Genomic DNA, 19,366 nt, shown 5'->3' on the forward strand with positions numbered 1-19,366 from the left:
ACTGGCTGGCCGACCCCAAATCCATTCTCAACACCCTCCTCCCTTGCCATCTCCTACTACAAAGGACAGAAAAGCTAAATCCATACTCTCCCAGCTTTCTTTACAGCTAGGGGTGGGGAGCATGTGACGCAGTGCCCAGTGAACGGAATTTTCTAGGCAGGAGGTGTAGAGGTGGGAGTGGGGCACTGAGAAAGATTTTCTTTCCTTCAAATTATGGGACAGATAAACTGCCTCTTATTTCTTTTCATTCCTTTTTCTGTTCTGTGGTAGTGATTTCCACTATTCTGTCTTCTAGCTCAGTTCTGCCTCATTTGGTCTATTCTTGGTCCCTTCCTGCGTATTATTCACTTCAGCAACTGTATTCTTCAGCTCAGTCTGGGTGTTCTTTACATGTTCTAACTCTTTGCTCTGTGCATGCACTCTCCTCCCGAGTTCTCTGATCATCCTCACAGTCACCACTCTGAACTCTTTTCTCATGTAGATTGCCTGTCTCCTCATCACTTATTTCTTCTTCTGGGATTTTATCTTGTTCCTCTGCCACGAACATGTTCCTCTGCCACCTCATTCTGTCTAAATTTCTATTTGTATTTTTGTGTAGGTTAGTTGTTTCTCAACCTTGGAGAAGTGGCCCTCTGTAGGAGATGTCCCATGTGACCCTGCAGTGTACTCCCCTCTCGTCACCCAGGGCCTATGGCCTTGCTGGTCCCAGGGCAGATTCTGGCCTGTGTTTGAGGACTTGTTTTACAGGTTGTGAGATCAGTTTTCTAGCTTCTGATGTCTGCCCCCTGGTGTGTGAGGCTGGTCTAGAGGTTGGCGCAGGCTTCCTGGTGGGAGGGGTGGGGCCTGCCCACTGGTGGGTAGAGCTGGGTCCTGGCCCTCCGGTGGGCAGAAATGTGTCTAGGGGCATGTCTAGAGGCAGCTGTGGACTCAGCCTTAGGCAGTGTCTGCTGATGGGTGGGGATGTGTCCCTACCTAATTAGCTGTTTGGGCTGGGGTGTCCCAGCTCTGGAGCCTAAAGGCTGTTGGGTGGGGCCAAATCTTGGTGCTAACGTACAAGCAAGATGCCAGCCTCCCAGATGGAGAGTTCATTCAGATGGACCCATATAATAAAGATTTTAAAGTACACACTGGGTATGGGGGTGTGGGGGGAACAACGCAGGAAGCAGTAAATGGAGAAAAGGGAGCAGACAGAAGAAAATGGATGAAACAAAATCCCCGGAGAAATAGGTAAGGAATGGGTCAGGAACATGAGCTAATGGAGTTCCTTTGAAAAAAAGAAAGGCTACCTCATCTCAGTACCTTCTGAAATTTTGATAAACATATCACCTATATAGTAATCCAAGATATTAATGAAAAGGTCAACCAGAGACCTGTATCGTTAGTTTTGCTGTCCTTCAGTTTATCATCACTCATTAGCTGGTACTGGTTGAGTACATTCAATTTGGCTTCATTTTCATCCTGTCTATATGTCCCCATCTTGTCCACAAATGTAGTAAGTATGACAATCTTATAAAGATTAGATTAAATATGTCCTTCCTAGAAACGACCCTTAAAAAGAATGTAACTAACAACCCCTCGCACTCACCCTTCAAAAGCTGGGGATCTCTCAGGACGAGCACTTCCTCGAGACCTGTACCTCCGAGTCACTGGCAGCCGAGGCGGCCGACTTGGTCCCCAGAAGTCGGTGTGTGTCTGGTGGCCCCTCTCATTGGCTCTGTTATCTTGGTCCAGTAGACTGCTACTTAGAAAGGGTCTAAAATCTTGGAAAAACATTGTGGGGTCCAAATGGTCCCAGAACTAGTAAAAACCAGAAATAAAACACATGTTACTGGTTTCAGAAACAGGAAAGAGGAAACAGGAAGAAGAAGTACTGAAAAAAAGAGAGGCACAACGTTTAACATTTCAGAATTCAGCAGTTCCAAATCAGAGATGTGAATGTTCCTCCAGTTTCATGGAGGAGAGAAGTCTTTCAAGTGCATGCGTAGGGGAAGAAATTTATATACCAAGAAACTTAATTTCCTTCATACGGAAACAACAAGCCAGTAGCTGGACCCTTCACACTGAGTTCATATCCACATGATTCTGACCAGTTTCCCTTGCTAAAATGAAAAACATGAGCCACAGGTGATCATGAGCTTCTGTCCTAAGTATAATCAATCATTTAGATCAACGTTGTGTTTTGTCACAATGGCATCCACATTTCCCCTATAGAATAATACAAGATTTAAATATTCATACATTTGTAAAAAAGCATCATCATCACAAATGAAGACAAATGTTCATATAACACTTCTTACGATTTATAGAAGGTTTATCAGAAAGGGGGAGTGTCAAAGCTGTGCCAAAGCAATGCAGGAATGTCTGATAAGACCATTCTGTTGTACACTTTTATTTTATCACTAAAAGGGTATATTGGTGGGGAGTCTAGGGGAGGAGTGTGTATGGGAAGTGGGGTGATGTTTCTTAGGTTTGGTCGACGAATTACTAATCAGAGTAAATGGAGAAAAACAAGTCACCTCTGAAATAATTTAAATTTTATTTATCTGTACATCAGATACTTCAAGAGTTCCATAGAACACTACTTAATTCACTCCATCCAACCAAGTGCATAACCTTGGTCACATCCTGGTCTTTTTGTTTTAACATTTTAAATCAAACAAAAAATTATTATTTAATGTATATTTAATAACAGGGACATAAAACTGCTCAGCACATGACCTTAGGTCTTAAAATCCCAATAGCACCTCCACTTCAGACTGATCCTTTCTTCCAGAGACCCACACTAACAACAGCCTCCTCTAGAAACACTCAGAGGAAGGGTTAGCAGCCCAACTGCACATTAGGCTGAGCTAATACCAGAACCATCTCTCGTCTCAATCTACCTTCCAATAACTTGTCACATCAATTCCTAAAATTAAGGAGTTTGCTTAGGTTTGTCAGTAGTTATTTTTTTGTTAATTTTTCCAGATTATAATTTGTTTCTCAATTTTCAAAGATGCTTCCTCCCCTTTTAATTAGAGAATACACAATCATTACATTATAAAAATGCAAGTGCAGAATATAAACTATAAAATGCAATACAGCCTCCATTCACTCAGCTGTGACCAGTCCTTACCCTTAATTTTAACCCCCTACCCAGATGCTGATTTGATATGCAGAATTCCAGATTTTTTTTTTTTGAGAGTTAGGGAATTTATTTTTATTTTTTGTTGGTTTCTCTTTTTTTGCCTTTTTAAAATTTTTTGATTTTGTCGTTGCTTGTTATACTATGAAGTCAAAAAAAAAAGGGAAAACTGTGTATGTTAGATAGGGACAAATGCTACAAAGAAAAAAAAAGGCTTGCAATGAATGACTCAGAACACACAAAGTCATATCAATCTTTTCAACAGTAGCACTGCATGCATGTTTTATATTTTATACAGTCTTTAACATTTTTATAATAACACATAGTATTTGATGCATGTAAAATAACATAATACATGAAGTATAAGAAAAGAAAACACACTCCCATGTAAATCATCTTAGTTCACATGACAAAAGCCACTGAAACCCTGTGTCTCTCCCTTCCCCCAACTTCCAGAGGTCACCACTACCCTCAATTTTTTATCATTCCTTTCTTCTCTTTATAGCTTTACTACAAACATACATACCTATAAATAAAACGTGCCTTATGAAAGGAATTGCTTTTTTGATGCCACATGTTGATGCATTTATTTTCACACACACTTCATGCCACACTCTCAAAAATCCTTTCTTCTCTCAGTAAACATATGGATTGCATCCAGTTTTGTGCCATTACAAACAGCAAGTATGTACATTATTATATGTCTTCTGCTACAGAGAAACGTTTCTCTGTTAATGGTCTGTACAACTTCACATGGTCTGTCTATCTTCAGCTTTACTAGGTAACTCCAAATTGTCTTCCAAAGTGGTTGCACCAATTCACACATCCACCAAGAGTGTTTAAGAGGCTCCTCTGTACCGAATCCTGGCAAGCACCTGGTATCATAGGACTTTTGTTTTTCAGCTCTTACCAGTCTGCGGATAGAAAATGGTGTCTCATTGTGAGGTTTTTGTTTTTGTTTATTTTCTGTGTATAAGAATCAACAGGAGGGCTTACTTTAAAATGCGTATTCTTTGGCCCTACTCCAGAAAGTAAACTCAGTAGGTCTGCAGTGAGTCTGAAAGACTCCCTTCAGCATTTCTTGCATAGATGGTATAGACCATACAGTAATGGATTCCCTCAGCTATTGTTTATCTGGGAATGTCTTAATTTCTCCTTCATTTTTTTTAATTTAATTTTTTAAACTGTTTTATCCAACTATTTTTTAAATCTTTTTGGGGGGGGTAATTAGGTTTATTCATTTTTTTTTTTTAATGGATTGAACCCAGGACCTCAGGCGTACTAGGCATGCACTCTACCACTGAGCTATACCCTCGCCCTGACCCCTTCATTCTTGAAGGATAGTTTTGCTGGATTTAGAATTCCTGGTTGGCAGTTTTCTTCCTTTCAGCACTTTAAATATGTCATCTCACTGCCTTCTAGCCTTCACTATTAACCCAACTTTGAAATCTCAGGGCAAACACTGGTGTTTGGATGAATTCCTACATCTATGCTCATAAATGAACTGACCTGTAACTTTCCTTATGTGTAATATCCTTGGTCTGGTTTGTGTACAAGGTTATACCAGTTCAATAAAATGTACTGCAAAGCATTCTTTCTCTTTCATATGAACATCCTGTAGCACAGAAATAGAACCACTGGGTAAAAGCACTTTAAATCTTGCTAGAAAGTACCCTCAACGGGCTACACCATTTTATACTCCAACTAGTATACAGCATACATTCTCTCACACTCTTGCCAACCTTGTTTTAAAAAAATTTTAATTCTAATACCCAATCTAAAGAGAGAAAAAAAAAAAAGGTGCACACTAAAAACATCAGTAAGATTTCTTTAAATACTAGTAAACAATGTCTTTTCATTTCAACTGCCATTTGTACTTCTTATCATATCAGACTTATTTCCCTTTGTTTTCTAGTAACAGCCTCCATCTGTTAAGAGATCTCTCTGGTTTCTAGTCTGAAAAGAGCTCTACAACAGTTTTTCTTGACCCGAAATTCCAAAGCAAACTCAACATTTAGAAATCCAAAACTATACTTGCCTTCAGTAAGTGAGTAAGTAAGAGCAGCCCCCTCCATGTTCTCCATCATCTGTCTCACTTAGGTAACATACAGGAAGAAATCTACGATTTCTTCACTATACGAATAAAGTTCTACAATGTTTGCTCACAGAAAGGAGCTCTCAAAGCAATCATTATCTTCATTATAACTAATGTAAAAACTAAATATTTAAAATTTTTGATTAGAAGAAAAATCAAGCACCAAGCTCATAATACTAATATGTGCACTGATAATTACATGAATTATCACATCTACTATTACATAAAAATTTTGAAGGAACCCAAGCTTAGAAGCAGCTTCAACATCAGTTTTAGGCGTTTTGCTACTTGTTTGGAAACTGCAAATTAATGCAAATGGATAGTAACAGTCAATGTATTTGTCCCAATAATATTGCACACTAACTATAGAGCACAGGATAAAAAAGTACACCACACAGATTTATACCAAATCGACACTAAAGATAAGAACAGCTTCAGGTCATTTACCTCTGAGCTGACTTAAACAAACAGGAGAGGAAAAGATAGCTCATACGACAAAACAGAGTATTCAAGCCATGGTTTACATAAGTTAAAAACAAACATAGAACACTACTATAAAGTTTTGGTGAAACATTCAAAAGAATCACAGAAACAGTTTACTTGACAAATTTTGTCTTGAAAAACTGAAAATGTTACTCTGGATTTGAGGTAAAAAGATGATGCTTCAAAAAATGTGGGCTGAAATGTCTACATATTTCAATATAAAAAAAGATGGGACAATATATCTTCCATTTAGCAAAATCTACTGTAAGCTAACCACAATCACATCAGCACCTCTTAAAATATTATGGTCAGTTCCTTCAAAAGTTAATGTTACCATATGGCCCAGCAATTTCACTCCTAGTTATATATCCAAAAGAATTGAAAACATATGTTCACAAAAATTTATACACAAATATTCATAGCAACATTATCCAAAATAGTTCAAAAGGGTAAGCAATGCAAATGTCTATCAACTGATGAGTGGATAAACAAAATGTAGTACATCCATACAATAGGGCAGCCATACAAGAGAATGAAGTACTGATAACATGCTGCAACCTGGATGAATCTTGAAAACATTATGGTAAATGAGTCAGTCATAAAGGTCATGTATTGTATGATTCCATTTATATTAAATGTCCTAAATAGGCAAATCCATAGAAACAGAAAATGGACAGGTGGTTTCCTAGGGCTGGGGAAACTGGGGAGAAGAAAGGAGTGACCACTAATGGGTACAGGATTTCTTTCAGGGGTGATGAAAAAGTTCTAGAATTAGATAGTAGTGATGGAGGTAAAACTTTGTGAATATACCAAAACTGCTGAAATGTACACTTTAAAAGGGCAAATGTGAATTATGTCTCAAAAAAATATTATGGTCTACAGAGATGAGTCAATTGAGGGTCAACAATTTCAAATTTATTAACCTTTGAAGTGCAATTTTGAAAAAAGTTCACAGGCAATTTTATGAAAGCATTAAATCAAGATAAGGAGCATAACCATGCCTCCAAATATTTTCTAGGGCCCTTTGATAATCCCTCCCTCCTGCCCCTCTTTTCCCCCAAGCAACTGATGATTCTTCCATGGTTTGCATTCTCTAGAATTTTTGATTTTCTAGAATTTCATGTAAAGGGAATCATATTGTACGCGCTCTTTATTTGTCTGTCTTCTTTTACTCCACTCTATTATTTTGAGATTCATCCATATTTTTACATGTATCAATATATCAATATATTATATTGAGCTGTATGCCATATACTTTATATTGCTGAGTAATACTCCACACTATGGACATACCACAGTTTGTTTATTCACCCATCTGTTGACAGACATTTGGGTTGTTTCTAATTTCTGACTATTACAAATAGTTGCTATGAACAATTGTGTACATTATCTTCAAGGAGTGGAATGGCTGCATCGTATGGCTGACGTACTTTTATCTTTTTAAAAATCAGCTAACATGTTTTCTAAAGTGGTTGTACCATTTTTACATTCAATTTCAGTTGCTCTACAACCTCACCAAAAGTTAGTATGGTCAGACTTTTAAACTTTAGCCATTCTAATAGTCATTCAGTGCTACTTCATTATAGTTTCAATTTGCATTTCCCTAATGACTAATGATGTTGAGCTTTTTTTTTTTTTTTTTTTTTGCCATCTATATAACTTCTTTGGTGAAGTAGATTGCTCAAATCTTCAACATTTTCTAAAAATGGGTTGTTTTCATATTATTCCATTTTAAGAGGTCTTTATATAGACTGGATATAAGTTCTTTATCAAATAAATGATTTGAAAATATTTCCTCCTGGTTGGGTGGCTTGTCTTTTCATTCTCATGAAGAAGAGCAGAAGTTTTTAATTTTGATGAAGCCCAATTCACCAATTTTTTCTTTTATGGATCATGCTTTTTATGGCTCTAAGAACTCTGCCCAACCCAAGATCACAAAGGTTTTCTCCTATGATTACTTCTTCAAGTTTTATAAAGTTTTACATTTAGGTCTATTATCCGTCTTGAGTTAATTTCTGTATGTGGTTTAAAGTATACAAGCTCATAATTTTGTACTGTGGATATCCAATTGTTTCAGCACCATTTACTGAAAAGGGAATCCTTTTTCTCCTGGACTGCCTTTGTACCTTTGTCAAAATCAGTTATCCATAACATGTGGGTCTGTTTCTGGACCCTCTATTCTGTTCTTTTGATTTATCTTGATGGTAATACCACAGCCTTGATTACAGTAGCTTTATAATAAGTCTTGAAATAAGGTAGTATATAGTACACCAACTTTTTTCTTCTTTTTCAAAGTTGTTTTAGCTAGTCTATGTACTTTGCACTCCCACATGAATTTTAGAATGTGCTTATAAATTTCTATTAAAAAGTTGACTGGGATCTTGACTGGAATTATAATAAATCTACAAATGACATCCTAACAAACACTGACTCTTCTGACCCATGACCAGGATATATTTCTCCACCTACTTAAGCGTTCTTTAATTCCTCCAAGTAATATTTTATAGTTCCCCATGTTTAGGTCTTATACATCTTCTCTGAAATTTAAAGTACTTCATATTTTTATACTATTATAAATGATACTTATAAAATTTCAATTTCCAACTGTTTATTGCTAATAGGTAGAAAATACAATTGATTTTTGTATGTTTTTCTTGTATCCTGTAACCTTGCTAAATTCACCAGTCCTAATAGCTTTTTTAATAGATTCCTACATAAAAGATTTCAATTGTAAACAGACAGTCTTACTTCTTCCATTACATTCTGGACGCCACTTATGTCTGTCTGTCTCTATCTATCTTTCTATCTTACCTTATTACATTGGACAGAACCTCCAGTACAATGTTGAACACAGTAGTGAGAGTGGACATCCTGGTCTTGTTCCTGATCTAGCTGGAAAACACTCAGTTTTTCACCATTAATTATGATGTTAGTTGTAGGTTTTTAGTAGATGCTCTTTGTCAGATTCAGGCAGTTCTCATCTATTTGAGTTTGTGGAATTTTTATCAAAAATTGATGTTGGATTTTATCAAATGCTTCATCTGCACCTATTGAGATGATTGTGTGGTTTTTATTCTTTAGTGTTACTATGGTGAATTACACTGGTTGATTTTCAAATGTTGAATTGACATTCAAATGTTGAGCTAACCTTGCATTCCTGGGATAAATCCCACTTGATTATATATTGTTTGGATCTATTTGATAAAATTTTGTTTAGAATTTTCACATGTATGTTCATGAGGGAATACTGGTCCACATCAACCCCAAAAGTTTTCTTTTCTAGTAATGTCTCCGTGAGGTTTTGAGGACCTAAGTTACTTTTATTTTTTAGAATTTTATTTTTGAAAAGCATTTAAATACAATTATTTAACAGCCCACCAACATAATAAAACCAATTTTTTGGTCAATAAACATATTTCAAAAAATCATATAATTTTTATTATCTTTAGTGTGCTTTTTCCACAAAGTATCCCATTTTGAAAGATAAATTATATGGTTATTATATCATTATAATAGCCATAGAAGCATTATACCTTTAAACTGCCATTGGCAGCAGAGTTAAATGACATTAGATTAGCTGTTCCAAACACCTCTTCACCTTATTTTGAACTGCACATGGACCCAAAAGAAGTTTTAGGAGAAGCTAACTCTTTATTTGTGGTTTTAGATATTAGAAACCTAGACTATATCTTCATCCTAGCTTTTATTAGCAAACAGGTAAAAAAGCATAGGGCTCTCATTTACCATGAAAATAAAGCTTCCACTGAGAGGTAAGGATGGTTCAATAAAATTATTGCAAATCTAAAAATTACAAGGACAATTTAAAAGACCGACATATTGAAAGATCTGTCTCCATGAAACAGATTTATTTGTTCAATAAATAAAGGATAACTGAAATAGTTTTTTAAAAAGAACAGTAAGCATTAGAATGACTATCAGGAGCAGTAGATATTGAAAGAAAAATAAAAACAATGCTCATCTTGAAATTAGCTCAGGGATGTCTAGAATATAATGCTCAAAAACAAATGGAAATTAAGAGGTTTATAATATGCTGGCTGGCAAGACATTGCCCTCAAAACAAATCTCAAAATTATGGCTGCCACCATGGCAAATTCCTAAACTTTACAAAATACAGAGCATTCAAGTGCCATTCACAAACAAAAAATATGATATACAATGCCCTTTCCACCTCCCAATAATGTGAATACTGTGCCATAAGTTCATGATTTTCATAATTTTCAGTCTTTTAAAAGGCACCTTTTCCCAAATGAGCTTACTTTTATAGGCTATGCGCTCTGGTCAGCAGACACTCACTGAACAAAAAACTGGCAAGGATGATACTAAGAATGTTTTCTGTTTTACCCTTCTTCCCTTAGCTACCATTGAGTTGATGTTACAGTCTTCGCTGGCAACAGTGTTACTGGCGTGAACTTTGTATGTACAGAATCACAGAAACATAGTTATTCTTTGAACAACTGTTGAAGAGTTCAGGTGTTTTACTTCTCATTTCCAAATGGACTGGATATGAAGCAGCTAGCCATGAAATGAGCTCTTTTAACTCTTCACACTAAAAATGAGACAGATGAAAGATTCGGTTGAATCTATTCAAACTTTAGGGTCCAATCCTGGCTGCAACTGCTCAAAGAACCCAAACTCTACCTGGCATCTGAGTACATGCCCTCTGGCTGAGACTGAGAAGAGCAGCAAACAGGTAAAGGATAGTTTACTTGGGGAAGGACAGTTTGAAATCTTTAACTTCTTTTTAGTAGGTTGAATCATTTAAAATTACCATTTTTGTAGATCAAAAACACTAGAATATCAACAATTTTATTTCATTCAACTTAAATGTATATTGTTCTTGATTATTTCAGAGCCTCCTCCACAGGTCCCAGGAGCACATACAAAAGGGCATGAGTTGGTACTGCAGTCTTTTTTTTTTTTTTTTTTTTTTTTGATACTGCAGAGTCTTAATGAAGGTAGAAGCAAATCCACAGGACCTAGCCCCAGACTCCTGCTAACTACAGGCTTAAATTACTAAACCCACAAGTGAAGAGGGAAGAATCAGAGCTTTTATGTCCACCTCTGACCTCTTCATTCACTCCTCACCACTCTTCCCTACCAGAGGACTAATGTATCTGATTGGTGAATGGCAAGAGCCTAACATACGCTGATTCACACTTCTCCAATAGATGGAGTTCATGTATGAGAAGGCTGCACAAATGCAAAAGAGCTGGTTCTGTGTACATGTGCCTGCTCTGCAGTCTCTAACTCTCAGCCGGATCATCCCATGTAGACGTACGATGTCCATGTGGCCACAGATCAATTGCGCTCCCTAATTCAGCTAATTAAAAACTAAATTTTTATTTCCATCTGTTTGGTATCTATGTTTTATTTCTCAATATGTTCTAGACTCTGAGATGGAAGGAAGAGGTATTGATCAATGATCAACCATCACATATAACCAGACATGTTCAACAAAGGAGAACAGTTTAATAAATATTATACAGGTACGAAAGAATACGAAGTCATAAAAGATTTGTGTTATAATCCTAAGTAAATTTTAAAAATCAGAAATATAATATGGTATTTTTTTTAAAGAGTTGCAACATTTTATTAAAAACATCTAGTCCAACCCTCCCATTTTATACACAAGGAAACTGGGCGTGGAAGGATTAAGTAATCTGCTCAAGGTCACACAGCTAGTTGGTGTGTGAAAATGACCTCCTGTGAATTACAGACATATGTTTTCAGTGAGTGCCCTTTTTATGATAAAACTCCTTTGTATGGAATAATAGCTCTATTACTAGTTTTTTATGTAATTTTTGTCGTATGTAACTTTTATTTATTTCGCCTTCTTCAGAGTAAGCTGTCAGGTATTTTTAGAGAAAATAAGCCTTGCTTTTGCCTAAAAAATATCTTTGAGCAAATAAGGTGAATATAAACTAAATTAATGTATTAAGGATAAGCAGATTAACTGCCAGTAAGACAACAGTTTTTGGCATTTTAAACACAGGTTTCATTGAGCAGTCTTCTTGGGTTTAATTTTTTTTTAATTGAAGTATAGCTGATTTACAATGTTTCAGGTGTACAGAAAAGTGATTTGGTTGTACATATTTGTTTTTCAGATTCTTTCCCATTATCGGTTATTACAAGATACTGAACACAGTTCCCTGTGCTATACAGTAGGTTCTTATTGTTAATCTATTTTATATACAGTAGTATGTACAATATAGTATATTCTATGATTGTATCTGAAAACAGTTATGAAGCATGCATGTGAGAAATGGAAAGTATTATGCAAAAATAAAAAGTGAAAATAAGGTAATGGGAATATAGAAGATTTTTCACTTTTAAAAAATCTTCTTAATGCTGTTATAATATCTTTCAGTATCTATACCTCAGGACAAAATCTGAAAGGAAATGTATGAAGAAAGGGAACTCTTAGAATAGTGGGACTCCAGGTAATTTTTAATACCTTTTTTATTGCCATTATTATGCTGCATATGTACCAAAACTGATTTTATTTAAATAAATATGACTCAGACTGCTCAGAGCACACCACCCTCTTGCATACTTGGGAGTTCTTTTTCCAGGAAACCATCTGTTTTATTTTCTGCTAATGTGAGGCAGCAGCCACAGTCACTTTTGCACTGAAGTGAACTATTCAGGTAAGCTGACACTTTCAGATCAGATGTCTCACTGGCACCAGGTGACGGTCAGAAGCTTTCAAGTAATCAGTGAAACCCTCAGGTAGCCATGGGCTCCATTCCCCAGGTTACCAAGAGGGGAATGTCCTCTCTCTGCAAACTGCTAGCAACATTTTAGATTCACTCTCCACTGACCCTCACTCATTACTCATAGTTCGCATTTAACTGACAACCCTCCGCCATCCACATCCACTCTCCCTATCTCCCCACCCTAGACCTACTTGGGGAAAAAAAAAAATACTGATTTTGTTGAAATTTGGCTTGGACTAAGCCTCTTCTAATATATCTAGCTTTTAAGGAATTCAGCTATTTATAGAATCATAGAATTATAGCTAATTATAGAAAATAACCTCTTCATTGTACAAGCAACTCTGGCTGAAGAAAAATAGAGCAAAACTGAGCATAAGCCTTTGATGAAATTATCAATTGAAAAATAAAAAAGGAAAAAATAACTTGTTTTCATATATAATTTTCTTCCTAAGTTTTTCCTCCAGGAAACAGGCATAAAACCTTAGAGTCTATGAATACTATCTTGAGATACTTTTTTTCACCTCTTTGCTTATCTAAATTCTGCCTACCCTTTAAGGCTCCGGTACTTGAAGCCTTGTTTTACCTCTCCAATGAAGGAGTTTCACCCTCTCCATTAGGTCAATTAATAATTGCTAAAATTTATTAAGCACTAACTATATGCGGGCACACCAGCCTACACACCTGGTATTTATCAACTCACTTAATCTTCACAACAATCCTGTGAGGTAGGTATTGTACTTTCCCCAATTTACAAAGGAGGAAACAGAGGCACATAGAAATTCTAAGTCATTTTGCCCAGGTTACATAGCCAGTAAGTAGTACACCCAGGATTTAAACTCAGGCAATCTGGTACCAGGCCTATCACCATGTCATTTGACCTCTTTTCCTAAAGACTTTAGTCTTCCCCAAAACTGCAACCCACTTAACATCTCTCTTCTACTGTATTTGTTACATACCCTCACAATAAGTTTATCATACTCACTGTACACTCTTTGTTTTTTTATTTGTTTCATGTTTGCACCTGCTCTCCAACTAAATTATAAGTTCCTTGCAGACAAGGCAACCAGAGATTTGCTTCTTGCCCCTACTTCTAGCAGAGTCCTGGAAGTGCACTCAGTACCTACTTTCAGCTGCTTTTTTTAAATCCCTGGCAACTTCTAGAACACTATAAAGACAGGGTTTTTTTTTTTCTTCTATTTTTTAAGTGAAAAATATTGTTTAGAAAGGCGAAAACTGAAATATTCAGGCAAGATGACAAGGAAAAACTGGGCATAATCGTGCCCTTGCTACAAAGCCTAAAGAACACAGACAAAGGCTGTGACTCAGCAAAACTACTTTAACACCTGAAGGGTAACTCATGCAGTCAGTGTCAGATTTAGCGTCACTAAAGTTAGAAAACTGACTACATTTATTTATTTTTCTTCTTAATGCATCTCCTTCTGGTGAGTCATATCATAAAACTGACAGACCAATGTGTTTCCATTTCCTAAAAGAGAACTAACACTTAAGGAAAATCAGAGGAAGTTTCTTCTGCATATGCATAACCAGCAAGGGACAATCTGTGTTATCAGGAATAGCGCACACAGGGAAAAAAACACACTAACATCAGAAAGGCTTTCAGCCTGGCAAGGGGAATAAATCTTAAGTAATGTTTTTCCATCCACCAAAATAAGAAAATAAAAATTGGAGTTCAAAGACATGATCTGTCTTGAAACACACTAATCAACCCATGTAACAAGGCAATTCAGAGTTAAGCAAAAAGCTTAATACTGGATATTAATAAGTACCACAGACCAGAAGTAAAAGAAATTTTCCTTTGATAAAACAGAACTGTTACCCAAACACTTCTTCAAGTTTTTTGACTATAACTCTAACAACATAAAAATCTTGAGAGCTACAGGTCTTAAAATAATTTTCAGAGGATAAAGGAGAAAAGCTTAGGGTTTTATGGGCTTCTTATTGAATACCAGTTTTCAAATACACTGCACATAGTTTTAATTTATACATAAATAAATACCAAAAAGTTTTGCTAGCTCTCTAGGCACTTGAACTATCTCTGAAAAAGGCTAATATGATCCTGAAACATAAAGAAATTCTGATTAGGGGATTAAACTTTTTTTTTTTTCTTTTAGCATCTGTTAGCTTTCCAGATCCAACCAAGTTGTGTGGCAATAGGAACAAAAGCAAACCAGCATTTTTGGTCAGCTGAGCTGGTCTGTCCCTTGTGGGCTATAGTCTCTAAATGATTATAAACAAAAAGTGCTAATGCCACTTAAAAGCGTAGACTTAAAGTGTACACTTAAAAATGGTTAAAATGGTCCCCCCAAAAGGAGATTTTAAGTTAATGGATAAAATGAAAAAGGAAAATTACTCTGAGTTTAATGTAAAATGGTATTCAAGGATGCAGATTAATGCCTTATTCTCAATTCCTAGTTAAGATCTTTTTTCCTCCAAAAATATGAACACTGCATTATATAAAGAGCTAGGAATTAACTGTAGGTACCACCCTGAGATGTGGAAGGCAAGTAAATATCTTAACCTCTATCTGGCCCCCTAATTCCAATTACATATGCCAAATTACCATATTCATTAGAGGTAATCTCTAGAAACCAGTACCTCTGCGTACAGTTGAAGGCTGAGCCTCACTGTGACTTCAACTACAACTCATCCTGGCCTGCTCTTTACTTGGCTGCCCCACCACTAAGAGTCTGTAATACTGTTATTTCAAAAACACGAGATTTTTATTCTCACACTATACATACAATAAAGAAGCAGAAAACAGAATTGAAACCACCACTAGGTTTAAAACAGCTCAGCTGTTTCCTAATCAAGGGTTTACTGAAAGCACCACACCAAAGCCCCACAACTGAAAACAAATCTTTCTAGGGCTACTCTTGCCCATATTTTTCTTATACGTTCTGATGTTTTGCTGCACTGGGAAGTGAAAACCTGTCATGGTTTTTTAACACCCATCCACTACCTAAAGAATCCCTATAGCCAAAGGAAAACCTACCTCTGCAAAATGTGTTGATGTGCTATTGTCTATCCGGGTGCCACCACCACCTAAAAAACTGAAGAGAAAAAGCAGTGAGTAGTGATCCTACCCCAGGAATGAGCTTCCCTCCCAGAAGCTAAATATAGAATGGCACAATGAGAACAAAGCCCAATAAGGAAAAATAACTCATACCAACAGGACGCCCACAAAGGCATGTGGGTTAATCTATGAAAAACATTATAACTACAAAACTAAGGACAAATCAAGTGAAAAGTTGAGGAAAGAGACCATCACAGAGAAAGAAGCACCCACAGCCAGCAATGCAGTTCAAATTTGACCTAGCAAAAGAAGAAAAACATTTATTCTCAGAGGTTAAGAAATAAAACAAGATTCTGAAAATAATCATTTCACTAAAAAACAAACAAACAAACAAACAAACAAACATTCAATCACCAGATGAATACAGCAGTTGAGAGTACTGGGAATGATTAAACGTAGTAAGGCAAGGGGTCTGGCACTACATTTAGCACATTGTAAAGGGCTGAGTAAGGATGTTTTCTTCTTCTGGTAGTTAGTCCCATTCTTTGATTATCCTACCTACCCTTCAGGGCCCATCCTCCACTAAGTCTTTTTGAAATTCATCAAGCAAGGGAGACTACTCCACACCACTGCGCCCTCTAACTTTGATTCTAAATTCAACCTTGTATTATAAATACCTAGAATTTGTCTTATCCACTTCTACTCCTTTCCCTCCTTTCATAAATGTAAATTTAGAGGGTAAAGACCGTATTTTATTAACACTACAAATATATGAAGAGTATTTATTATGTATCAGCCATTATACAGAGCAGTCATCACTTCTGAGAGCCCTGCAATGCCATATCCTATAGTGATAACTGGCAAATAAACGTTGAATTTTTATCACATGTGTAAACAACAGAATAACTACCTATTCCCAAAGACTGGGAGGAAATATTAGATCCCACTGTCCCCATACAATCTGCAAAGAGGAAACTGGCTAACACTTTGGTGAAAAGGGGATGGAAAGAATCACAAGAACTGCTGGATACCACTTTTACTTCAAGAGACACACTCAAAAGCACAAGCATGCACACACCCCAATGACATAAAGTCCACAAACTACTAGAAACAGTTTTCATTTTCAGAATTACAATACCAATCCAGGCACTGCGCTCAGCTCACTGAGGAAACAACCACACCCTGGTTAGTCTAGAACCAAAAATGAAAAAGCAAAGCTATGCCATTCTCTTTGTCATTATACTCAGGCCTTATTCTCTACTTAGAAACCATTTAACAACTGTATTGGTTTCAGAAGTTAAAAACTCTTTTGCAAAAAGCACTTCAAACATAGACCAAGCCCAGAGTACCAGTACATCTATGCTAAATAAATGACTGTACTACCATTACATATCCACTTCATTGCTCAAGCCTAGACAGGCCTCCAACGTTCTTCCTGCCTTAACTACATAGTTTCAGGGATTCAAATATCCTTGGTAATTAATGCTATTAATTCTATCTTTTGGGGTTCTGCTCTCCCTGAAACTCCCTCAGCATTCCCTTTCCTTAAAATTTCTTTGTATTTTAAAAGAGATAGAGTTAATCATAGAGAAGGGATAATAAGAACAACCACAATGTTCTGAGGAATGTTACAAAGCTTGAGGCAACTTCCAAGATACCCCTCTAGATGAATGTGTATTTTATTTTTTATTTATTTACATTTGTGTATTTACAAGGACTTGCTCTCATTTTTACCGTCTACTACTTACCAGTGTAATTGCTAACTACTCAAATCAGCAAATGTTCATGAACGTTACAGAAGGGAACACCATGCTACTTCTAAGACACTGATTCTACGGAAAAGATTTCTTCAACTATTTAAAATACTGACTTTTCAAAAGACATAATCTTTGCATTAGCGTATCTAACGAGAGCATCTGCCTTTGACTTACAAAGGCACAAATAAAGAATTAAGTCAAATGAGAGCAGGATCCAGAGAATTCACAGTTCCCTGCTAGAAATGATTCATCCTGCAGTAAATCACTAACCTCCTTTATAACCACACTTTGTACACAGGGCTAAAGAAACGAGGATTACTATTTTATTTTAACCAATATGCTCTTTATTTAACACGTGCAGAGCATAACTTCTTAAAATAAGTATGTGATGCAATTATAATAGCACAAATAAAAAACTATCCCAAGTTAGCATGCCATCCACACAAAATTGCTAATTTTGCTATCATGCTAACCTTATAGGTTTAGAGTTTGTATTGTGTTATTTAAAACCAAGATTATTAGATGAACATTTAAGTGTTTGTACCAAACTAGATCCCATGCCATTTACTGCTCCAGAAGCTCCCATTCATTTATGCATATAATCACTGATTCCATTAATAACGTTAAACTAATTGTACATACTGTAAAATGCGTAGTTTTTCCTGGTTGTGGAAGAGAACTCCAACTCTATATTCTGCCAACAGCAACAGTAAAGGAATTATTTACTGCTTTTAAAATCCCTAGTCATTCCAAGATTAAAAGAAGTTTCAGGTAACATTCTTTCATCCAGTCAATACTTCAACTATCCAACCAATATTTAACCAGATAGCCACGAAAGAACAAATGTTTTATTATGTTTACTCAAAAATGCTATCCTATCAACGCTCTTCTACTTTTTAAGCCTTTATAATTTATTCATGTTAACCAAGAAGTAGTATGTTATATCCTCACTTTCAGAAATATTTCCACTTTTTATAGGTTTTATACCATTAGTAAGAGCAGTAAGAGCCAATTCCAAGCATTACCAATACATTAATATTACAGTGGTAAGACAGCGTAAGTTTGATCACAATAACCCTAACAAGAACAAAGGGCTTCCTCAAAGCAGAATAACTCAGCTTCCATGGCTAGAATAACCTGTTTATTGTCATAGATACTTTGTCAGAAGTTGCTCCCCAGCTCAACAAAGAGGTATACCAGCAATTTACCTTCATGCAACTGAGCAGTCGCTAAAAACCAACCAATAATTCAAGAGAACCCCAAAGTCTCAGAAAATAAATGAAAACTTACCAGATTTACTCTGACATGGATACAGAGGTTTCCTAGGAATGCCACAGTGGGTCTCATCACACCCACTATCATATCACTTTCCAAATTTCCCCATTTTTCTTCCCCTTCGCTCTTGCCACTTTTCTTCTGTCTCTCTTAGCAGAGAGTGTAAGTTATAAAACAAATTCCTTTCTATTCATTTAGTCATTGTTGAGAGAAAACAATTTTGAAAACAGAATGCCTGGTTTACTCATGAGCTTGTACAATACCTGGAATCATCTGTCACTTCTTCAATAAAGCCTGATTCACATCTGGGACAAATATATTCCTATAAAAGAAAGGAAGAAAGAAATAAAAGTCTTTCAGTACAAAGCTAAGTGTGTAGTTTCAGGACAATTTGCAGTACACAAGCTGATGCTGTGAAATGTTGTATGTACTTGCTGAATCCCAGGATAGTTTTTTTCTGTTATGCTCTGGCAAATAAAGAATTCCATGAGATGTCTGCAGAATGGCGTCATAAGTGGTTTCCATTAGAGCTGAAGGAAGAATGTCAAAGATTTCTTTTTTTTAATTTGGATTTTTTAAAAAACTGGAATGAATTCATTATCTAATTTTCTCTTCAAATCTAATGAAAAAGCTCTACTAAATATATCAGAGCAGTAAAATTCTAATATTGATGGGCACAGAAACTAATTTTTTTAAATTACGTACATACAAGAGAAACTAAATCATAGAATAAATCAATCTGTAGAGGAGGAATTTACAATAAAGTTTTACAATATTTCTAATCTATTTTGATTATCAATGGTTCCAAATAAAACTTAATATTCTTGGATGTTCTACAGAAATGTTAATTCAAATAACCAG

General features: G+C 36.0%; 1 protein-coding gene across 1 annotated transcript in view; it reads right to left on the reverse strand.

Annotated features, from left to right (window-relative positions):
* Positions 1 to 19,366, reverse strand: part of RNF115 (ring finger protein 115) — a 48,503-nt gene that overhangs the window by 12,948 nt on the left and 16,189 nt on the right. The window contains exons 2-4 of the mRNA XM_010986309.3: positions 18,769 to 18,827; positions 15,453 to 15,510; positions 1,586 to 1,797 (exon numbers count right to left, since the gene is read on the reverse strand). Coding sequence (XP_010984611.2) covers positions 1,586 to 1,797; positions 15,453 to 15,510; positions 18,769 to 18,827 — 329 coding nt within the window. The remainder of the gene's footprint in view (positions 1 to 1,585; positions 1,798 to 15,452; positions 15,511 to 18,768; positions 18,828 to 19,366) is intronic.

The sequence above is a fragment of the Camelus dromedarius genome, chromosome 23 (assembly GCF_036321535.1).
Source record: "Camelus dromedarius isolate mCamDro1 chromosome 23, mCamDro1.pat, whole genome shotgun sequence".
In the NCBI taxonomy this organism is placed as follows: Eukaryota; Metazoa; Chordata; class Mammalia; order Artiodactyla; family Camelidae; genus Camelus; species Camelus dromedarius.